Below are 21,109 nucleotides of genomic sequence, written 5' to 3' on the forward strand. Positions count from 1 at the left end.
AAAATACTGTATTAGTTTGTAGTGGTCCCAACACACTCCATGATATGTATATCACATAATTTATCCTTGCGAAAAGATTTCGTGCATCGACCTTTGTAGTTTATTGATATTTAAAGAATAATTTGGCATTCACCGGCGTTTTATAAATATTAGCTTTATGTATTTGCAGCCTTATCTTAAAATCTATTTAGGCTACATTTTTGTTTCTCGCCACAGGTACAGTCAACTGTCAGAGCTAAAAAAACTTTGAATAAGTTTATTGTATAAAAAGTCCTTTTGGTTTTGTCGTATTTGCATTAAAGAAAAATTACTTCCTTTTTCGGGACTGTGTATGAAGATCAACCACTAATCTTTGGATTATAGTGAAAGGCGCAGATATTTGCATTACTTCGAAAACGTTTATTTAATTGACCGTAGAAATGCAACTATTTTCCCGACAAAATCGAATGCTGTCCCTGATCTTCGCTTGGGTTGCTGCTTCAATGGTTTCCTGCGTTGGAGCTCACTGGTGGTAAGTTTGATGTTTCTCAGCTTACTTTGTACTATATTTTGTAAACTTGGGATCTTTGTTGGGGACTGACGTGTTTGTGAGGGCTTTTATTTACTTTATCGATGCGATCGATAGGGCGTGAGTTTTCGAACGTCGAGGCTTCTCTGAGAAACAACAAAATATAAATTATTGGTTTGAAACCAATAATCATTTTATTCATATAAGTGAAAAGCACTCGCACGTGTAGTTTAAGAATATCTTTAACAAAATAACTGCAAAACTTGCAGTTTGCTTTTGTCAAGTTACAAGTTTAACTGTCTACAATAAACTCAAGCTTGGAATCTTAATAGCTCAACGATACAAACAGAAAAGTGCCAGAATTTATGCAGGAAAATATGCAAATGGTATTGGAAAAAAGAACTTTATTATAAACTTATTGCTCAGTCTATTTTTGCAAGTTTTATCTTGCTGAACAAATCTTAAAAATCCATGTTTTTGCTTGGTTGCTTTTTAGTAAACGTTGCATCGTTTTTATCAGGTTTTTGTAAGCGAAACTGTGGAGAAAATTTAAAAGAGCAATGATAATGATAATAATAATATGAAAATGACAAAAATAGACATGTTTGAATTGATTTCTTACACTTTTGATTTTGTAATCCAATTCAAACAAGATCGGTGCACGTTAGTCTTAAAGCGGGAGTAAAATCTCAACATTATGAAACCGTTGACCAATGCTGAAGCGCTTGGCGATGTAGTTTTTAAGGACGGATAATTCTGTGAATAGGTGGTAGAGTTCTAGAGAGTACATGTTAAAATATATTTAACCTGGTATATTCATAAAAACTTTTAAATTTTAAAATTCTTTATTGCATCAATATATGTCCTTTCAATTTATAATTTGCCTAAATTCTGGAACACTTGGCTAATTTATCTTCGCTTGTAGGTCTTTAGCAAACAACCCAATATTGGACACCCTTATCCTTGGAACAAGTCCCATCTGCGGAACACTAGACACTTTATCAAGGAATCAACGGGCACTTTGTCAAAAGTATAGCAATCACATGCAGTATGTCAGCGAAGGTGCAAACGAGGGCATCAATGAATGTAAATTTCAATTTCAAAACGAACGATGGAATTGCTCAACCGTGAAAGACGACAGCGTGTTCGGAAAAGTTCTCAAAATTGGTAAGGGACACACTGCTGCTTACGATTGAAAGCAATTTTTTTTGTCGTTTTGTTTTTCGACCTTTGAGGAGATTGTTTCTCAACTCTTTAGTAAATCACATTAGGCTTAAGATGTGTTTATCACACATTCTGTCAATGTGACAGTTTCACGTTGTTTCAGTTCGGTTGACTGCTAACTAATCTTCGTCTCAAAAACTTTAGGCCAAGTAATCGGAGATCAGTAAACATTGCAAAGGAATTAGGCATCCTGTCATTGTTTTCTTACCCACATTTCTGCTTGAGTAAAATATCTTGCAAATGTTATCATTATCTACAGATAGAATACTGGTTATTAGCTGACGACGGCTTATCGTATTGGAACGTTAATTGAAAGTTTCTGTTGTGATGAAATAAAATGTAGGCTAACATTTTTATTGCTGTAAACACCTTCTGTGTCCTAAACGACTTGACACGATGACGGCTAATTTTTGTGTTCCTTCATGAGATCAAATTTTTCTAATGCATTGTTTCACAAATAAGCTCCTATAACCTATCAAGCATCAAATAGCATAGTTTTGGAACTACGCGTGAATATGCCTTGCATCATGTCATCTTCAAAAAGCCGTTTCATTGTCACACCACACTACAATATATGAAATTTAAGCTCCGGTTGCTATGAAATTTAAGCTACCCACATATCTGGTTTTTCAGAAGCCATAAAAGGTTTATGAGAAATAAAAATTTTCATTGACTCAACTGGGTTTGAGTTAAGCCCAAGAATTTAAAGTGCTTTGACTAGCAGCATCTTTGTCGCAACAACCAGCTGCGATTTGTTCAAATTTAATGAAGGATTATGCTGCATTGACCAAAAAGGCTTTCGTTGTTTGATGATCATTCACAAAAACTGTGAGCATTTATTTTACCAACAGTGTTCATGTGCACTGGATCATTGTTTTGTTCTATCACGTTAAATATAACAGTACTCCAGTAGTCTACTTCTTGCTTGCCAAATGTTGACTTTGTTACAAACGCCGATGTTAAACTAAACCTTCTAAGACATAATTTATCAAAACTCATGTACTAATTGGACCTTCAGATTTGCGTGCACAAAGAAGTCGTAAAATGTTTACCGCATTGAGTCAGTTAGCTGAGAGAACCTTATTGTCGCCGGAGAACGTTACAATAACACCATGGGCAGCTGTTCACTTGAAAGCTAAAAGCGACAGTGCTAATTTTCTAGCAACCTCAATATCTATTTTTTTCGTTTTGTTCAACAACCTTGTTTAGTGTAGTAACTCGCGAAATAATTGGATATATTTGGGCGGACTGTCAACTCGGTTGCAAATCTATTATGTGATTTTTAAAAAATCTATTAGGAAAGACAGTGTGCTTCAATCAAGTCACATAAAACGATACTTTATAAGCTTGAAAGCCTTAAACGATAAGACTAGGTCAAATATTCCACGAAATTGTTGGGTATTTTGCCGAGACCGTTTAAATTTCAAATCAACCATCGAAAAGAACAATAATTGCAAGTGACCTAGCACCTCGACAAATACAAAAAAATTTAAAAAATTTTTAACATTTTTTTCTGTACACAAATTTCAAACGCAAGTTAACTATCCTACCCTGAAAGTCTTATCCTATCATAAGACTTTCATTATAAAGATACTTGCTGCTTTTCAAAGGATAGAAATATCTTTGCATTTTGCGGTGATTTGTAACGACTCTGCTTTGAATTGCAGGGAGCAAAGAAACAGCATTCACATACGCTGTGTCCGCTGCTGGAGTTGTCGTAGCTGTAGCTAGAGCTTGCAAAAACGAGCAATTGCAAAACCATTGCGGCTGTAGCTCTGTTGGTCGACCCAATGGCCTAGACTCCGATTGGGTGAGTTGATACTTTGTATAATACTTGGTTTATACCTCAACTGGTGGCGCGCTCCACCTTGTATGGACCATTGGACCTGCCGACTTGGGTCAAGCTCAATAGAATTCGAATAGGAGTCGACCGCTTCTATTCCAATGTGTACAGGCGGGTTTGGCTCCCTCATCGGCCTGCGAGTGCGGCGCGGAAGAATAAACTGCTGACCATGTCGTTTTTGAATGCCCCATCTACAGTCCTATTTCATTCGAAAGAAGACAATAATCTCAAAAACTTACATTTTTATAAGTTATGTTGATTTAAATCTAGATTCTTTTTTGTAGTAAATGTTTCGAACGTTAATTTACATAAAACACTTATTTCGGTTCACTGAAAAAAATTGTGGAGAAAATGCGTTACCATGTCACTGAGAGCTTCAATTTTTCAATATCTTTAAATTTTTGTGTTCTTAGCGTTGGGGCGGATGCGGCGATAATACGGAATACGCATATGGATTCGCACGAGAGTTCATAGACGCAAGAGAACGCGATAACGCTTCTCCAAGAAGATCAAAGGACCGCGCAAGGAAGGCTATGAATATGCACAATAATGAAGCCGGAAGAATGGTACGAGTGTTTCCAAAATTATTTCATGTTTGCTGAGGATGATTGTTTCTATTCGCTGAATGACAGTAGTCTGCTTGCATTATTTCGTAACGTCACAATGATACATGGCCAGTAACAGGAGGGACGGGGGATCCAAAGAGTAATTTGGGACCTGGGTCTGGGATGATTTTAGGGGCCGGCATCTTTTCCAAGGGGTCCAGAAAATTAAAGAAACCAACGTGTATTTTTGGATACAGTGCATTTTTAGAAATGTCTAGATTTAGGGCCCAGTGGATTTCATTGGTACCCGGCACAAATTATCCTCTCAACGACCCTTGTACATGGCAACACTCGAATATCTAAACAATTAAAGAGTTGTACTCTAGGAAAAAACAGATTTTATTGTTTATAGATTCAACAGTGACAAATAATTTAGTATAATAGCCATCCCAGCCTTCCAACATTTTGATTGGTTGCACAATGCGGTATCTGCTTTGAGTTCATTCCCAGCGTTCATTAAAAATTTCCCAATTTAATTCAGGTGGATCCAATCTTGATTGGTTTTTGGTCTTGTGTCAATAGAATTTAGTCTTGATTTTGCCAAATCAATAAATTCATATTTGCCTTTGGAATCGTTGCGTTTAACTAACGTACACTGATATTGAATTAGCATCATGTAAGTCATACTAGTGGCTCCTCTTTTGTGTGATTGTGTGCACAATCCATTGAAAGCACACATTTGGGATACTTAATTACACACTTGATCAAGCCTGTATAATTCATTTCTCTGCATTTCGATTAGATGTCCTGAAGAAAAATGAGAATGAACCGCCGAGACCGATTCGATCACACGCTCGACTTGCTCGTAATGCTTCGCTTACAGAGCAGATATAACTTTATTGGCCAGTTTTTATTAACCAGTATCCGTTGAGTCTCAAGGAAGGAGCGATTGTTATAAATTAAGAATTAAAAAAGCAGTGACTTGTTTTCTATTGCGGCCATTTTTGAATACTGTTTCACTTGACGTCAAAATTCAAACAGGGCGTAACCAGCTAAATTTTAAAGTATTTAAAGAAGTTTCATACAAGTTGTGTGAGCGACTAACTGACTGAAAATGTTTCGTTTGGGAGAATAGTCAATCGGCAGGATTAATCAAATTTATCTTTCGGTTGTGCATTCCTTGACGTTGCTCTGTTTGTTGACGTTGAAGCGATGTCATTATGCGTCACAAAGATATATACTTTGCATTAAAAATGCACAAAGGCTGAAAAATTCAAAGGGGCAACAAAATTTTAAGGGATGCAAATATTTTTTGTGAAGTAAAGTATATAATTATTTAAAAACACAACTACCGTATGAAGGCTGCTGATGCATTTTCTTACTTTACCTGACACAATGTATAAACAGAATAATGCCATTAGGTATAAATTTAGCGTATAGATATGAGTCAATCAACCGCTGAAAGCAATTTGTGGGGTTTATTTTGTACCTAAAAAGAAACACGTTTTTTACGTTAAAGTCAACATGTTGCATTTTATTTTGCCTGATTTGCCTCGCCATGCAAATAAAAACTTATTTTTCTTCTTCAGGTTGCAGTTAGATCAGCGCGACCATCATGTAAATGTCACGGAGTGTCAGGATCGTGCAGTCTCAAGACGTGCTGGATGCAAATCCCCGGCTTCCGAGAAATAGGTCATGAACTGATAAACAAGTACACAAGCGCCGTGGAAGTTCGTAGCAATTCCAGAGGAGTACTTCGGCTAAGAAAGGGACCACGCAGAACCCAGATTCCAAGAACCAGTTTGGTGTATTTGGACTCTTCTCCCGACTATTGTTTTCCAAATAATCACACTGGTGTTCTTGGCACAACAGGCCGAGAATGCAAAAAAGATTCAACTGGACACGATGGCTGTGGATTTATGTGTTGTGCACGTGGTTACAAAACGTACAGAGTGCGAGTGGTTGAAAAATGTCGCTGCAAATTCCAGTGGTGTTGCTCTGTGAAATGTGAAAGATGCAAACGCACCGTTAGGCGACATGTTTGCAAGTGATCGACTGCTCGTAAGTGGGCATTGTTGCAATATAAGAACTTGTCCAGGCATGCATATTGTTGCCTGCAGCAGCCTTTCTCGTCGAGGGTACGAAAGAGCTTCTCAATATGACAGTTCTGGGTTGGAAGCCGAGAGAAGTCGCTAAAGAATGATGAAACTCGCACTTCCATTCACCCTTCCTACCTCGCAAACACGCATGCTCTCGGAATTAGTAGGCCTACTGTATACTGAGCAGAGATCTTGAAATATAAAAGTTGGGTTGTTAAGGTGTTGCGACCGTGCCGTATTTTAAACTGATTGTCCTGTTTTGGTATCATGCACATTACAACATCCGCGTTTTGTCGCTTCTACTTTTTTCTAGACCTCTACTATGTTTGGCATATATTGTTTTTCGTTGTGATGGTCAGAAATAAAAACAAACTGAACTGGGTACCGGATCATGTGTGATAAAACCGCTTTAGCATGATTCACACAGAAAGTATTGTTGGTGTAGGTCGCACTTATTTATTTGTTTGATTTTGCTTGAAAGTGTGTCCTGTTTTTCACGTTTTTGTTTTTCAAAAATGTAGATTTAGAAACATTTGTTTTTAGTTTTTGAAAATATCGCGTCTATTTCGATATGTTTAAAATAAACAGTCGGATAGATGGATGTGGATTGTAGTCATTTATTTTAATGTTTGGTTGCATAATGCATATAGCTTACTGTATCACCAATCGTTTTGGCTCATTGCTCTCTTCCATCCCAGTAAGAAAACTAATTAATTTTGTACTGATGCAACGTCTACAGATGTTGAATCGATAAAAAGAACCGATTTGCCGGCCGTGGTATCACGATGAATAAATGCAGTATTTTGATGAAACGAGTATTTTTTTTTTCTTGCGACTTGTCAATATACAGTACAGTGTTAGTTTCTACTACACGTTTTTGACATTTGACAACAAGTTACAATATCTAGAAATTATGCTTTGACTTTGCCTTGGGTATCTTTTATTAAACTTCACTGTTTATGATATAGCAAGCGGTGCTATGTATACAATACTCTATTGTTTTATGGGTTCATTACGTCATGGGTACGTTTCTGTTGCAGAAGGCTAGCAGAGAAATTGTATTGCTTGATTTGTTGCTTGTATGCAATCAGTAGATCCTTGCAAGCATAAACCTATATAAGCTTCAAAGTTTGTATAATATCGTAATAGCTCATGTCCTGGAGACCTGGACAGCACATAACCAATGAATGATTTTGACAAAATAGTCCATTGCGGTTCTATTAGTAAAGTTGCGAGTCCTACCAAGTCTTTGTGTTACCAGAACTTGAGGCTTGAGTTTGCATTTGATTTGATAAACAAATTTTTTGCAATTCTTGATACTGTACTTTAATAATGTTTGTTTGTTTACTTATGGCGTTATGTCTCTAAATTAAAAATAATTGATACAGAGTTGACTATATTTGAAAGCCAAAATTTTGAAGATTAGATAGCTACAAACGATCAGCCTGTAAGGGGACTGTTCTTATGCAGGCTAAGAGTAGGCTTACTAAAACACATTCTTTGTATTCTAGCCCATTATTGTGCTTACTGGCAACAATATTTAATTAAAACTATTTGTGAAATACCGTACGGTAGTGAGACTACCTTATTCGTTAGTTACCTAATGAACAGATAAAATAGTCTTACAAATCCTGTCAATTACTGGTTTGACATGAGCGCAGATCAGTCTCTCAAGGATCTTAAAAGGGATGCAGAACAAAGATATGGGACGATTGCTTGAGTTGACAAAGGTGAAAACCCCACAGGGGGCATGAGGTGCTTCTCCCAGAAAAATAAAAAAAAAAACTACCAAAATATTGCACGTTCTCAGAGTTCCTTCAGCCTAAATCAACAGTAAAACTCTGTTAAATGATGCTGCAACAGAAAGTGAAATGTTTATTTGAAATACCTTCTTCTCTCGTTTGACTTGTAGTAGCTTAGATTGGCAATGCCTCCTCGTGCAGCCAAGATACGGTAGTTGGGTCCAGTTGTCGAATACCAGTGATTCCACTTGGGGGTCGTAAGATGGAACATTTGTGGAGTATGTGTTGCATTGTTTGTTCTACCGCTCCGCAGACACATATCGGCGAATTATGCAACCCCCACCTAAACAAATTAGCTCCAGTACAGCCAACGTCACATCTGATCCTGTTCAATGTGACCCATGCCTTTCTTGAGAGGTCTGCTCCAGGAGAGATGGAGAGTGCTGGCATAACTGAAAACTGGGGAGGGATATGTGGCAGCTCGTTCCATTCTTGGGCCCATGTTTCCATGCAGCTGAAGTTCTTATCCACAAGTTGTGTAGCATATCGATGGAATGGGCGCCTTGATGATAGGCGTTGAGGTCTGACTGGTCCATTTGTTTGGGAGTGACTGTGGAGAAGGTGTTGAGGATCGAGTCTCGCATGTAGAGCCAGTTTGTGAGAGGATTCTTCCCTACGGACATAAGCAGGAGCAATGCCAGCCAAAGTTGGCAGATAAGCAGTAGGTGTGGGGCGGAGACAGCCAGTGATGATGCGCAAGGTGTTATTAATGCATACATCCATCTTTTTTGTGTGTCTGCTGCGGTTCCACACAGCTGAGGCATATTCGGCTGAGCTGTAGACCAAGGCTAGTGCACTTGTACGCAAGGTTGATGCTCGGGCTCCCCATCCTGTTCCTGCTAGGCTTCTCAAGAGGTTATTTCGCGAGGTAACCTTGGCACGGAGTGACTCGATGTGGGGTCTTTAGGTCAACTGCCGGTCAAGTTTTACTTCAAGGTAAGTTGGGTTTGCAGTGTATGGTAAAGGATTTCCTTTTAGCGCGACAGACAGTTGACGCTGAGAACGCTTTGACGCTTTTAGATTTGAAATACCTCATGGGAGCCAATTCCTACCTATGACTACACCCCTGGCTAGTGCCAATACACCATCAGTTTTTTCAGTGATGCTGTGAGTTTCATTTCTACTTTAACAAATTCTTGAATTAAATTTTTTGTGTTGTTTCTGCACTTTCATCTTGTTCTAAAATTATTTGATCCGGCATTGCTACGCAAAAAAATTCTGTAGTTTTTGAATGAAATCTCTACGAAAAAAATGAAATTCGAACTTCTAACATCTAAATCATCACGCTTTTTTTGCATCATATGCAAAATCGTTTTTGCTGACATTGCAACTTTTTTGTTTCATTTTACAAATTCTTGTTTCATAATTTCGAAATATTTAACGTTCTTTCGCTTTCAAACATAATTATTTGTCCTGATTTTTTTTTTTTGATTTGTCGATAAATAAACTGTCGTCGGTGTCTGTGATGAACAAACGAATATACTGACTGACTGTGCAGAAGGCTTTTAAAGTCGAGATTGCTAGCAGCAAACAAGTGCGAACAAACCTAACTGATTGGATTGTGGTGCTGATTTAACACGATAGTTTTTGTTGGTCCGACAATCAGAGCCGTGTTAACACCCGTTCCACCCTACTGAGAAGGGCTAATGGCTGATTAGGGGCCGACTCATTTTAATCTGTGTAGTGTTTTTTGACTATTTAAAAATAAAAAATACCTCAAATCTCGATAATCAATAACTAAGTAATTCATGTAAGGCCTTTTTACTGCTTTTCAAATCTCCGACAGGGGACCTACCTCCAGTGGTGCCGAAGTTAATTGAGGATTGGGGGGGATAAATCTACATTTTATCAAATTTTTGACAATTTTGAACATTGGGAGGGATGCAAATTTTTATACACAATTTTAGTGGTAGACCTACTGGTATTAAGTTTATTAAACAATCACCGGACCTTGGCAATTAGCTGCTAACAGCATAATATACAGATAAGAAATCATAGAGATAAAAGTACTACCAGTGCTCTTGTGAATGGCTGCTGCAAGATTAAGAAACAAGCAAAGAAAAATTGGTAGGCCTATTTCCATCGGGTTTCGAACTTATGACCTTCCAATGAATACTTAGTTTTTACAAAAAAAACAGAAGTTATACTTTTCTTCATATGGATGCCTAGTGACTTTGTCACTATAAGACAAAGTCACTAGTCAGGAGACTGAAAACAATCGAAGCTACAGAAGAACATCTGCAATTTTATGACAAAAATAATAACTTTCAAACACATCATAAGAACTTGTTACAACCGAACATATTGCGTCTTACGATAGTGCGCATTGAAAACTCATTAGTAATGTCATTTATGCTGATGTCATTAAGAATATTTTGGTAAATGTTGCAAGCAATGCTAGCATTCAACCTTTCCTGTCCCAAGGTATTTCTCAGCCAGGTTTTCAATCTACGAAAATTGGAAAACGACCTCTCACAAGCAGCAGAGCTTTCCGGGCAAACTAAGAAGATTTTAATCAGCTGGAGTATTTGAGAATAGAGAGGTTTTTCCAGCTCGGACAATGCCTGCTGTGGTAAGCTCTTTTAGCATCGTACAGAGATTTTGCTCCTGTTGCCTTTCTGAATGAATCAATGTGATAACTCATCGATTGTTATTCAGCTCTGGATAATTTTTGACCATTTCAGGAACTACGCCGGTCTTGAAAATTCGTGCAAGTTCTTTATACTTTGCCGAATCGGAATTCAGGCTATTTTCAAACCGTTTGGTCAGTTCAGAGATAACTCTGTCCATGAACTGATTGTAAAGTATTTCATAATGCAGTTCAGTGTCCGCAGTAGCTGCCACTGAGCCTCTCCCCAATCCTTCAGGGACTCTTCTTTGCCGTGGTGCTTGCAAAGGCGTGATAAAATTAGCAGCAAATTTTTCTGAAAGTGAAACTGCATTTTTGTAATTGTTCTCAAACTCCAAATCACGATATTTCTCTAGAGTGATTTTCAGGGTCTGAAACAGCACTTCACAAGAGTCAATGTCAAGCTTTTCTCCTTGCAGCGTGATGCTACATTGCTCCATAAGTGACAAAGACTTCAAAATCAGCACAATTCCAAATTATGTTTCAGCTTTAACTAAGCTTGTTAAAATTCCTTAGGCTTTTATTTTTGCTTCTAGCGTAGACACTGACTAAGTTTTCTTGATAATATGATAGTTGACCACCGTTGACTGTATCGGTGTCACCCTGCACAACCATCTCGTTGGGCACAATGGCCGCAGTTTGCTTCAATGAAGGTCGATCCTTCCTTCTCTATTATTGTAACTGTCTCCGCCACCAGTGTAGCCAAATCGTTTGGCATCTGCTGGCTTCGATCAGTCTTTCAACAAGGTTGATAGGATCTCCATTCTGTTTTGTCCTTTGCGATGTTTTGCAATCGATGGAGATGTGGTGTGCTGAGCAGGGATCCCAGGCCAGCTTTTCTGATGTCAGATCTCAGCAGTTGTAATAAGTTGGTACGGTGACGTCCGGTTCGGCCTTGGTAGGCTACTTTTTGCTGCCAATTATTGCAAATTCAAGGGCTTTCTGGGGAGGTGAGTCCTGGTGAAGTCTTAGACTGTGTCCAAACATGTTCCATCTCATGGTGGAGATCTTGCAAGACAATGGTTCACTGTTGCATATTTTGTAGACGCTTTTGTTCGAGATAAGACTGTTTGGCCAAGTATGACCAGTTATGACACGTAAATGTCTTCGATGGCAGGCATCCAATCTTTCAAGACTTGCTTTGGTAACAGAGCAGCTATTACAGTTGTAGATCATAATTGGGATGCAGTACGCGTTGTACAATCTTAGTCGCAACTGTAATGGGATTCTCGATCTCTTGCTCCATAGTTTCCAGTGTGATCTGATAGCGACATTGCCTAAATTGCAGCGAAATTTCCTTCTCTAGCAGCGTCAAATCCAAGACAATTTAGAACTGTGATCAAACATCAATAAAAAGAAAAACAACAGCAATTGGAGAGAGAGAGAGGGAGAGATGTTTGTTTATTTGCCTTTCTAATACGAGTCGAGAAAAAGCAACACAATTACATACAAATCAAAATATAGCAATAGAAAGGTCTGGTAGCACCGAACAACCTTGCGGTTAACCAGTCAAGGTGCTGCCTGACATCAGACATCATACATTGCAGCGTTAGACATTACAAGTTATACATTAGCTAAATCAATAAACAGCATGATTGAACAGTGGCTTCGAAATCGAAATGAAACATATGAGGTTTTGTAGGAAAATGAATCAAGACCAGCTAGGAAAACATAAGCATAATAATGAATCATATCAGGTAATAACACAAAGTACACAAATACGAGGTTACATGTAGATAAAATAATTAAACTGAACAATTTTAACTATTTAATAAGAATTTAACAAGGTAATTTTATAAAGTTTTTTAAACAAAGCAAGGTGTTTGCTTTTCATACATTCATCCAATTCACTCCACAATTTAGTACCCCGATGTGCCAAAAGATTGTGTGCCACGGATTTGTTTATTTGTGGAACAACTAAATCGATGATGCTTGCAAACAACTAAATCGATGTACAACTTCATAGCAAATAGTTTTTTTTTTAATTATTGGGGGGGGGATGCTGCCAAAATATTGGGGGGATATATCCCCCCATCTCCCCCTACTTCGGCACCACTGCCTATCTCTAACTAGGGGCTCACTTTTATTTAGTCTGTGCAGCGTTTTTCGGCTTGTAATTTTACAATATTTTTCTATTTTTGTAAAAAAAATTCTCTTTCTTAACCACATTTCGCTCATCTCGACGATTTTGGGCAAGCAACAAGCATAGTTGAAGATTAAGAGAGACGGGAGTGAAAACTTTTTTTTGTGTCTAAAAAAAGCCTTCGTAATGATGCAATATTTCGAGGTAGGCTATAATACACTGTTCACTCAAATAGCCTAGTTAATTAATAATGATTAAATTGATAAATTTCAATGTGAATCGAGATAGGTTATGAAGTAAAAATGTTATCTGTGAAGGTGGGTAGATGGCTACAAAAGTAAAGTTTTCGAAGTTCTAGCCTTCTGAAAGGCTACAACACATTATAGGCTATAAACTTTCACGAAATAAATTACTAAAATCCTTCTGTTGCTGTGAATAAAAAACTTTTGAAGTGGTAGGCTAACTTAAATTTTGAACAAAACATCTACCTTAATTTAATCCAATTTTAATTTGATGAATTTGGTTCCATACAAGACAAAGTGTGCATCGATGCCAAAAAGTGTCCAAAACAATTTTATAGGCTATTTGTCAAAATTTGCTGAAGCCCCCACACCCCTTGTCTGTTTCATTTATTTGGACATTAGCCTAAGTTTTGCATTGTATTGTTCATTTAGCTATGTTATAAACTTTAATTATTTTACTTTGCTAAAGTTCTGGTCCTTTCCCAATTTTTTTCTAGATCCCCTTCTGCATTGTTGGGATAGCCTATTGGTCACAGCGGTAAACCATAATCTCTTCGTGGGAAAATTGTAACATAAAGTTCCCGGATCCGTTTGTCTGCATATAGTGACCGAAAAAGAAACACTTCTTGAAACGTCTATTCAATAAGTGTATTCCTGTAAAATTAGCCCGCGGCTATCGAAATTGAGATGCAATGCCGTACACCAAAACTGTCACTACGATACAGATTACTTGGATAAAAGACGGAGAATTTGTCCAGCTAGCAAGCACCAAATAAACCAGTTAAATGTGCGACCGACTTCCAACAAACAACTTCGAGAATGAATCAGAAAAATTTGTGATAACTCAAAGGCACGAGAGCAGTTCGTGTGACGCAATATTTCATGTCCAAACAGGTTTCAAACTGAAACAGGTTTAAACCGGTTTGACACAGGTCTTACGATCGATGGTGCAATTTTGGCTCATGTTTTAGGAATTTCCATGACGTAATATTCAGTAGACCCGAACGGTTTCTACATGACGTTTGACCAGGCGAACAACCGTCTGGAACATAGCGGCCCCTAGTTATGACAGTCTGACATGGCATAACTAAAAAAGAATTGACGACAATTGTGAGCCAATGAATAAAAACACATGATACACAAATTGTTTGAATCACTCACGTTTAAGTTAATACGCAAATACAAAGGGCATGCGAAGAATGAACAGCAATAAGAATAAACACGACGATACATGAAATTGGTACCATAGGTAGTAGGTACACGCAAAAAATGACGCTATATACAATGGTTGCGATAATAACCGACTGTTCTGGGCTCAGACAAGTGTCGGCCACCGCAGACAAAACCAGGCTCAAACCCTAACACTTAGGTGTTCTTTACGGGGGCGAGGCACGAAATATCCCTCAACACATAGTCTACTTTCACTTTCCCCGTACTCTCATCATAGTTGCAGACGGCAACTTTAGCTCTACGAACCACAGGCTTCCCTTTCCTAATTTGTGGAACTACCTCATGCACCCTCCCAAGTTGATACTTCCCACGTTTACCAATGTCCTGGAGAGAACCTACCACTACAATTTGACCAGGCTCCAAATTCTCGGCCATTTTTAGCCATTTTTTCCGGCCCTGAAGACCTGGCAAGTAAAAATCGATCCATTTACTCCAAAACTGATGAGAAAGTGACAAATTGAACCGATAATCCCTTCTTAATTGGTCACGATCATGTGGTTGCCCAACAGCACAGTATGGGTCTAAGTATGGGGTCAAAAGTGAGGCAGGGGTGATGACAGTAAAATCCCTAGGGTCGTCACTCAAAGGTACCAAAGGGCGTTCGTTCACGATCCGAACGGCACTGCCTGTGTACGTAAGCAGTTCAATAAAATTGGGCTTACGAATTGAAGAGTCCAAAATGTGAAAAAATGCAATTTTAAATTGTTTAACCATTGCCTCCCAGGCGCCACCTTGCGCCGGAGCATACAGAGGTATAAATTCCCAGTTTATCTCTCTCTGTCTCAGGGCGTTGTGAAATTCAGCTGATTCTATCAACTCGGGTAACTTTATTTGAAAGAAGCATTTAGTCACATCAGCCATGAGACCAAATCTACCAAGCCGAAATCTAGCCAAGACATCTACCAGAGGGTTTAACAAGTCAGGACCCGAAAACATTACATCATTAACACAAGTTCCTCGAAATTCAGACTTGCCATCGTAAACAATGCGCTTTTTTAATTGTGACGTAACAAAGTATGGTAAATACCATTCAAATCCCTTGACATTTTCTGGTTCACCAGTACGCTCAATATAGCCATTTGATTTAAGATCTTTCATGGTGTCAGTAAGGAAATCACGAAGTTCAGGTTGTTTTAAAGCTTTCTTTCTTAAAGCAGCAGCTCTATCTGACGCCAACACAAAATTGTTAGGTAGATCAATATCTTCCTTCAACGGAACAGGTATCTCAAATCGACCATCTTTCAACTCAATATTCGGTTCAACAAGTTCTCTAGCCAACTTATCATTGCGAGACAATTCACAGGTTTCATTTTGCAACGTCAAATCCTGAATGACTTTATTCAGGTCTGCTATTTCCATATCACGAGACTCAATTTTACGCTGAAAGCCAGAGATTACATCCGACTCTGAAGACGTCTGCACTCTGCACACTTTAGCAACGCTTTCCTCTAAGGGTGACTTACCACCACAAGCCAACCAACCGAGAGGAGTGAGTAAAGCATGCGGTTCACTACGATTTTCACCAACACGTTATTCTTCTTTTGCCCACATCAAATAAGCGTTGTCGTTGCCAATCAGTACATCTACAGTACTACAATCATTCAAATGAAACATATTCACGTCATGAAAATGACGGAAACCATTTAAATCTTGTTTATGCGGTAAAGTTTTAACATCATCAGCCCAAGCTGGGTTAACCACCGAAGTTATATCACAAAACAGTTCATCTGTCTCTAACGACTGGATGTTGAGTTTGACGGCATCCAGGCCGGATAGCGACTGTCAAAACAGCGACTGTCATAATGGCGACTTCATAATAGCGACTTCATAATAGCGACTTCATAATTTTTGGATTTATATCATGCCAGTCAGCAGGTTTTGACTTGGAGGCCAAATTTCGAGGTCGCTGTTTTTAATTAATCGAGTTCTTGATGAATCGCTGTCGTGTAGTCGCTCTATTGACAGTCGCTGTTTTTAATTAATCGCTGTCGTGTGGTCGCTCTATTGACAGTCGCTGTTCTGACAGTCGCTATTTGGAACCCGAGCCGAGTTTGACAAGGTCAGCACAAGTAGCTTTCTGACCAGCCAGGGTATCCATTTTAAACGACGCTTTATCGTACGGTTTAAGATCAAGTTCACACACCAAGTCACTCGAAACAAACGTCAACTGCGAACCAGGATCATGCTGACAATACACCAACTTCGATTTGCCAGTCATTGGATTCAAAACACGAGCAGCAGTAACGCGGTTAAAGGCTGCTTTAACATTTCCAATCTTAACATTACGCACAGGAACTCTGGCACGAGCATCATCTTTCCCAACCGAATCCAGAGAATCACGTGACGTCACATAAAAATCATGCAGAAGAAAATAGTGTTTCCTATCGTTGTTAGGCCCACACTTACGACAGTTATTTGCATGAACGCAATCCCTAACCATATGCTGGCGCAAACAATTCAAGCATTTGCCAGCTTTCACAATGACATCTCTCCGATCTTTAGGTGTCAAGCGCAAAAATTCTTTACAATTAGACAAAAAATGATATTCAACTTGACCACGTGACGAACAACAAATGCATGCCGGTAGGTTTTTACGTCTGGCTTCACCACCGCGCGGTGCGCCAACAACAGTCGAGTACTGCGAACTCCCTGACATCACATCATCGTGGGGTTTTACGGACGTCTGCCTAACCGGACATGAAGGCAATTTTCCTTTGCCAAACTTTTTAAAATGCTGCGACTCACCAGAATCGCCCATTAGCATAATGCTAAAATCAGTCGACTTACGCGTTTCCTCTCGTACAACAAAATCGAACAAACTCTGAAAAGTAGGCTCATTAGTGCCACCATACTGATCACCTAAAAAGTCAAGATAACGCTGCTTAGCGTCAAACGGGAGTCGCTTAGCCAAATCCAAAACAAAACGTCCTTCCAATTTGTCACGCTGACCATAAGCTTGCGCGTAAAGCAAACACTGCGATAATTCATCTTTAAACTCTTTCAGATCACTGGAAGAGGTCGAAGTCAATTTGCTACCATGGCGATACTTTCTAATTTCTGGTTCTGCAAAAAGACCTCCACGAACCCCAAAACGCTGGGACAAGCGAGCTAACGACATTTCTATCCTGTCTTCCTCTGACAAGCCAGGGGTGTCAGAAACCAAATTAGCAATCGTTTGCGCAGCTGTTCTAACACAAGCTGCTTGTAACAAAGTCAAACGAGTCCCCTTAAAGGGCGAAGCTGCCATTAAGGCCGTAACACGATTTTTAAAGAAGATAAATGGCATATTATTACCATCGTAACCAATCAAGGCCGCCTTATCGAAAAACGTCCTACTATTTTGGTATTCAAAAAAGCAATCCTGCTGTTGAGAACTCGATTTAGCGGGAGAAGACAAGCTATATCCCTTAAGGGGCTGAGTGGGCTCAGTCACATGCACAGCCCGACCACGATCCTCACACACGTTAAATTCAGGAGACGCAATACGCCTCTCACCACCACCCAAATTACGTGTAGCTGGGCGATCAAAACCTAGCGGCGCAGAAAACTGTGAAGGGGGCAAAGCATTACTACTAATGGCGGCCCCGTGACCTGTACGCTCTGGGGGAGGAGTTCGGTTGTAATTCGCAGACCTTGGCTCTACAGCATTCGGAAGACCCTTAGCCGCGGCCCCGAGACCTCCTGAAACAGCTGGAAAACGTGTGGATTGCCCTGGTCCACTCACAGGTTGAACGGGCGTTTGGAAAAGGTTATGTAAATTAAACTGCGATTGATGTTCATTTCTGGAATGCCTAGAAGAGCCCTTCTTAGAGCTACGCCGAGAGCCCACCTCTGATCGATATTCAGCTAAAACTACCTCTTTACGTTGTTCAGCCCTCAACTGAGCGTCTTTGAGTGCGAACTCAGCAGCTCTCGCTTCGGCTCTCGCGGCGGCCTCAGCTGCTCTCGCTTCGGCCTCAGCTCTCGCGGCAGCCTCAGCTCGAATGGCCTCAGCAGCTCTCGCTTCGGCCTCAGCTCTCGTGGCAGCCTCAGCTCGAATGGCCTCAGCTCTCGCGGCAGCCTCAGCAGCTCTCGCTTCGGCCTCAGCTTGTATCTGGAGCTCCTCTCGTCTTAGCTGCAGGTTAATTTGTGCCACTATCCGAGACGAAGTCATAGACATCCTAGTGCTTACATTTGAGGCGCTATCCTCAGGATGTATGTCAGCATCCAACATATCTGAGAACTCACTTTCTTTTTGTTCAAAGTTATTTTTTAACGAGTTAAATTCGGGGTCTACCCTATCACGAAGTTCTGCCAAGATCGCAGAGTTAAAGATTTTAGTCAAAAGAGCATGGAAATGCCGTAATTCCTCTTCTAAAGTAGATAACTTAGATCTAAAAATTAACAGTTCCTGCTTATCACTCAAAGAACCTAGGGCTACAGAAAGTTTCCCAATTTGAGTCAAAATATCCCGTCTAAGATGCCGGGCCTCTCGAACTGACTTAGCCTCATCGTTAATGGGTCCCTCCCCAGAATGGCCTGCCCGACCGCAAAGAACATCATCAGGCTTAAACTCAGTCTACGGCGGTCGAGTCCTTGTCGCCACCGAGTGTAGACATATTAAATGTTGGGGCTAAATTTAACAATTAAAAAAATTAAGTTACACAAACACACAAAATCATTAGGCTACAGTAGTTATAAAAAACTTAACTGCAAAAACAGTAAAAATACAAAAAAGAATTTAAATGCACGATACCGTAGCTGTACGAGTATGAAGTCCTAAAGTCCACAAACTTGCTTGGATTCTTCCACTTGAATCTACAAGCACAGATGGATTGTCTTTAATCTTCTTTCTTGCCAATGAATGTCAAAGTTATTTTTCTTCAGTACCAAACTGAGAAGAAATGTCTTTACTTTTCTTTGCTTCTGTAAGAGTGTAGACTACCAACCAACAAATCTTCTTTTATTATTTCTTGTACTTCTAATTAGTTCTTCTGCACTAGCTGACAACAAACACATCGTTTATTTTTATGCCTTCAAGTGCTTCTTGGCCCACCAGCTAACAAGAACTCGTCTTTTATTTTTATTTTTTGCTTTAATTTCTTCTTGACCTACCAACTGACAAAAATCGTCTTTTATTTTTTATGGTCACAGCGGTAAACCATAATCTCTTCGTGGGAAAATTGTAACATAAAGTTCCCGGATCCGTTTGTCTGCATATAGTGACCGAAAAAGAAACACTTCTTGAAACGTCTATTCAATAAGTGTATTCCTGTAAAATTAGCCCGCGGCTATCGAAATTGAGATGCAATGCCGTACACCAAAACTGTCACTACGATACAGATTACTTGGATAAAAGACGGAGAATTTGTCCAGCTAGCAAGCACCAAATAAACCAGTTAAATGTGCGACCGACTTCCAACAAACAACTTCGAGAATGAATCAGAAAAATTTGTGATAACTCAAAGGCACGAGAGCAGTTCGTGTGACGCAATATTTCATGTCCAAACAGGTTTCAAACTGAAACAGGTTTAAACCGGTTTGACACAGGTCTTACGATCGATGGTGCAATTTTGGCTCATGTTTTAGGAATTTCCATGACGTAATATTCAGTAGACCCGAACGGTTTCTACATGACGTTTGACCAGACGAACAACCGTTTGGAACACCTATACCCACTATTTTTTTTCTATAAAATCTTAAAAGTCGTTTACTCTTTGCTAAAATGATAAATGAAATTTTTTTTCCTCACATTGAAAGAGTTTGCTGCTCTAAACGCTTTCTGGTTCTATTTTTTTAAAAGCAATCACTAAACATAGGAGCCCACTAGTAGATTTGGGAGGGGGTTCGAGATGGTGCTCACACGGCCCTGCCAATAATCACGTCTATCACGTCCAAAGAGTTTTAGCTGCAAAGGCATAATGCTGAATTAATGCTTAATTCTGAGGGAAGATTCTAAAAATTTTAAAAGGTAGAGCAAGCTGCTTAATTATATCTTTTGCAAAAATTACAGAGATTGTTAATAATATTCTTAACTTCAAGTGAAAAAAATTACTAAAAAGTGAGGAGGCAAAAAGTTCAGTGGGAGGCGAAAACCTGTTGGTGAGGGAAATTTCCCTCTCCTATTTTCCCTTGCAAGAGACCCTGCTTTACTGCATTGCTACCAAACTAAAATTGTGATTTTACAAATGTTTAAGCCTAATGGCTGTTAAAATACTCTGTGACGCTTATATTGTAGGCTACCCTACATCTTTTTTGTGTGGTAACCATGGAGAAAGTTTTGTCGGCAATAAAAAAATAAAAAAAATAGACCAAACAATGAAAAATTTAATGCTAAAAATTAAAAAAAGCATGATTACAGTTCACATTTCACAATCGCGTCTGAAACCAATCAACTGAAAAGCGGTAAATTAGAATACAAAATAAGAACTGTTTATCACGCAGTTAATTATTTTATAAGAAAAACTGGTTATTGTTGGTAAACGTTAGAACATGTTCATCGATTTAACAAAGAAAAAAAAAAAGAAGCATATCCTGTTGGGAAAAAACTATCTGAGTGTAGTGGTTGACGAAACCGAGAAAATAAAATGAAAAATTAACATTTTAGAAAAAAAAGAAAGCAGTCAGCAGCAAAGAAGAACTAAACTCCATTTTTCCTCACGACTTTTGCATTCTTTGTTAAATTGTAGACCATGTTCTAATGTTTGTTGGTTGCTCTTGGAAGTAGCAGTGTTGCCAGATATTAAATTTTATTCCACAATTTAAAGGAACAATCAATCAATCAATCAATCAATCATTTTATTTTTTGTCATTAATGCGTCCGGGACAAAAAAGATACTAACAACAAAAATCGATGTAGACTTACCAGCACGTTAATGAACAAAAAAAGGTGGCAAAATCTTGAAAGTTTTAAAACGTGCCTGAA

General features: G+C 39.0%; 1 protein-coding gene across 1 annotated transcript; it reads left to right on the forward strand.

The window, feature by feature from the left end:
- The first annotated feature begins 225 nt into the window (after positions 1-225).
- On the forward strand, positions 226-7,608 carry LOC145778119 (protein Wnt-5b-like). Its single transcript, XM_082589533.1, has 5 exons — positions 226-511; positions 1,434-1,675; positions 3,400-3,542; positions 3,989-4,141; positions 5,710-7,608. The coding sequence occupies exons 1-5, from the start codon at positions 420-422 to the stop codon at positions 6,169-6,171; spliced, it is 1,092 nt and encodes a 363-aa protein (XP_082445659.1). The 5' UTR covers positions 226-419; the 3' UTR covers positions 6,172-7,608.
- The last annotated feature ends 13,501 nt before the right edge of the window (positions 7,609-21,109 follow it).

This window comes from Aplidium turbinatum, chromosome 10, assembly GCF_918807975.1.
Source record: "Aplidium turbinatum chromosome 10, kaAplTurb1.1, whole genome shotgun sequence".
NCBI classification, from domain to species: domain Eukaryota; kingdom Metazoa; phylum Chordata; class Ascidiacea; order Aplousobranchia; family Polyclinidae; genus Aplidium; species Aplidium turbinatum.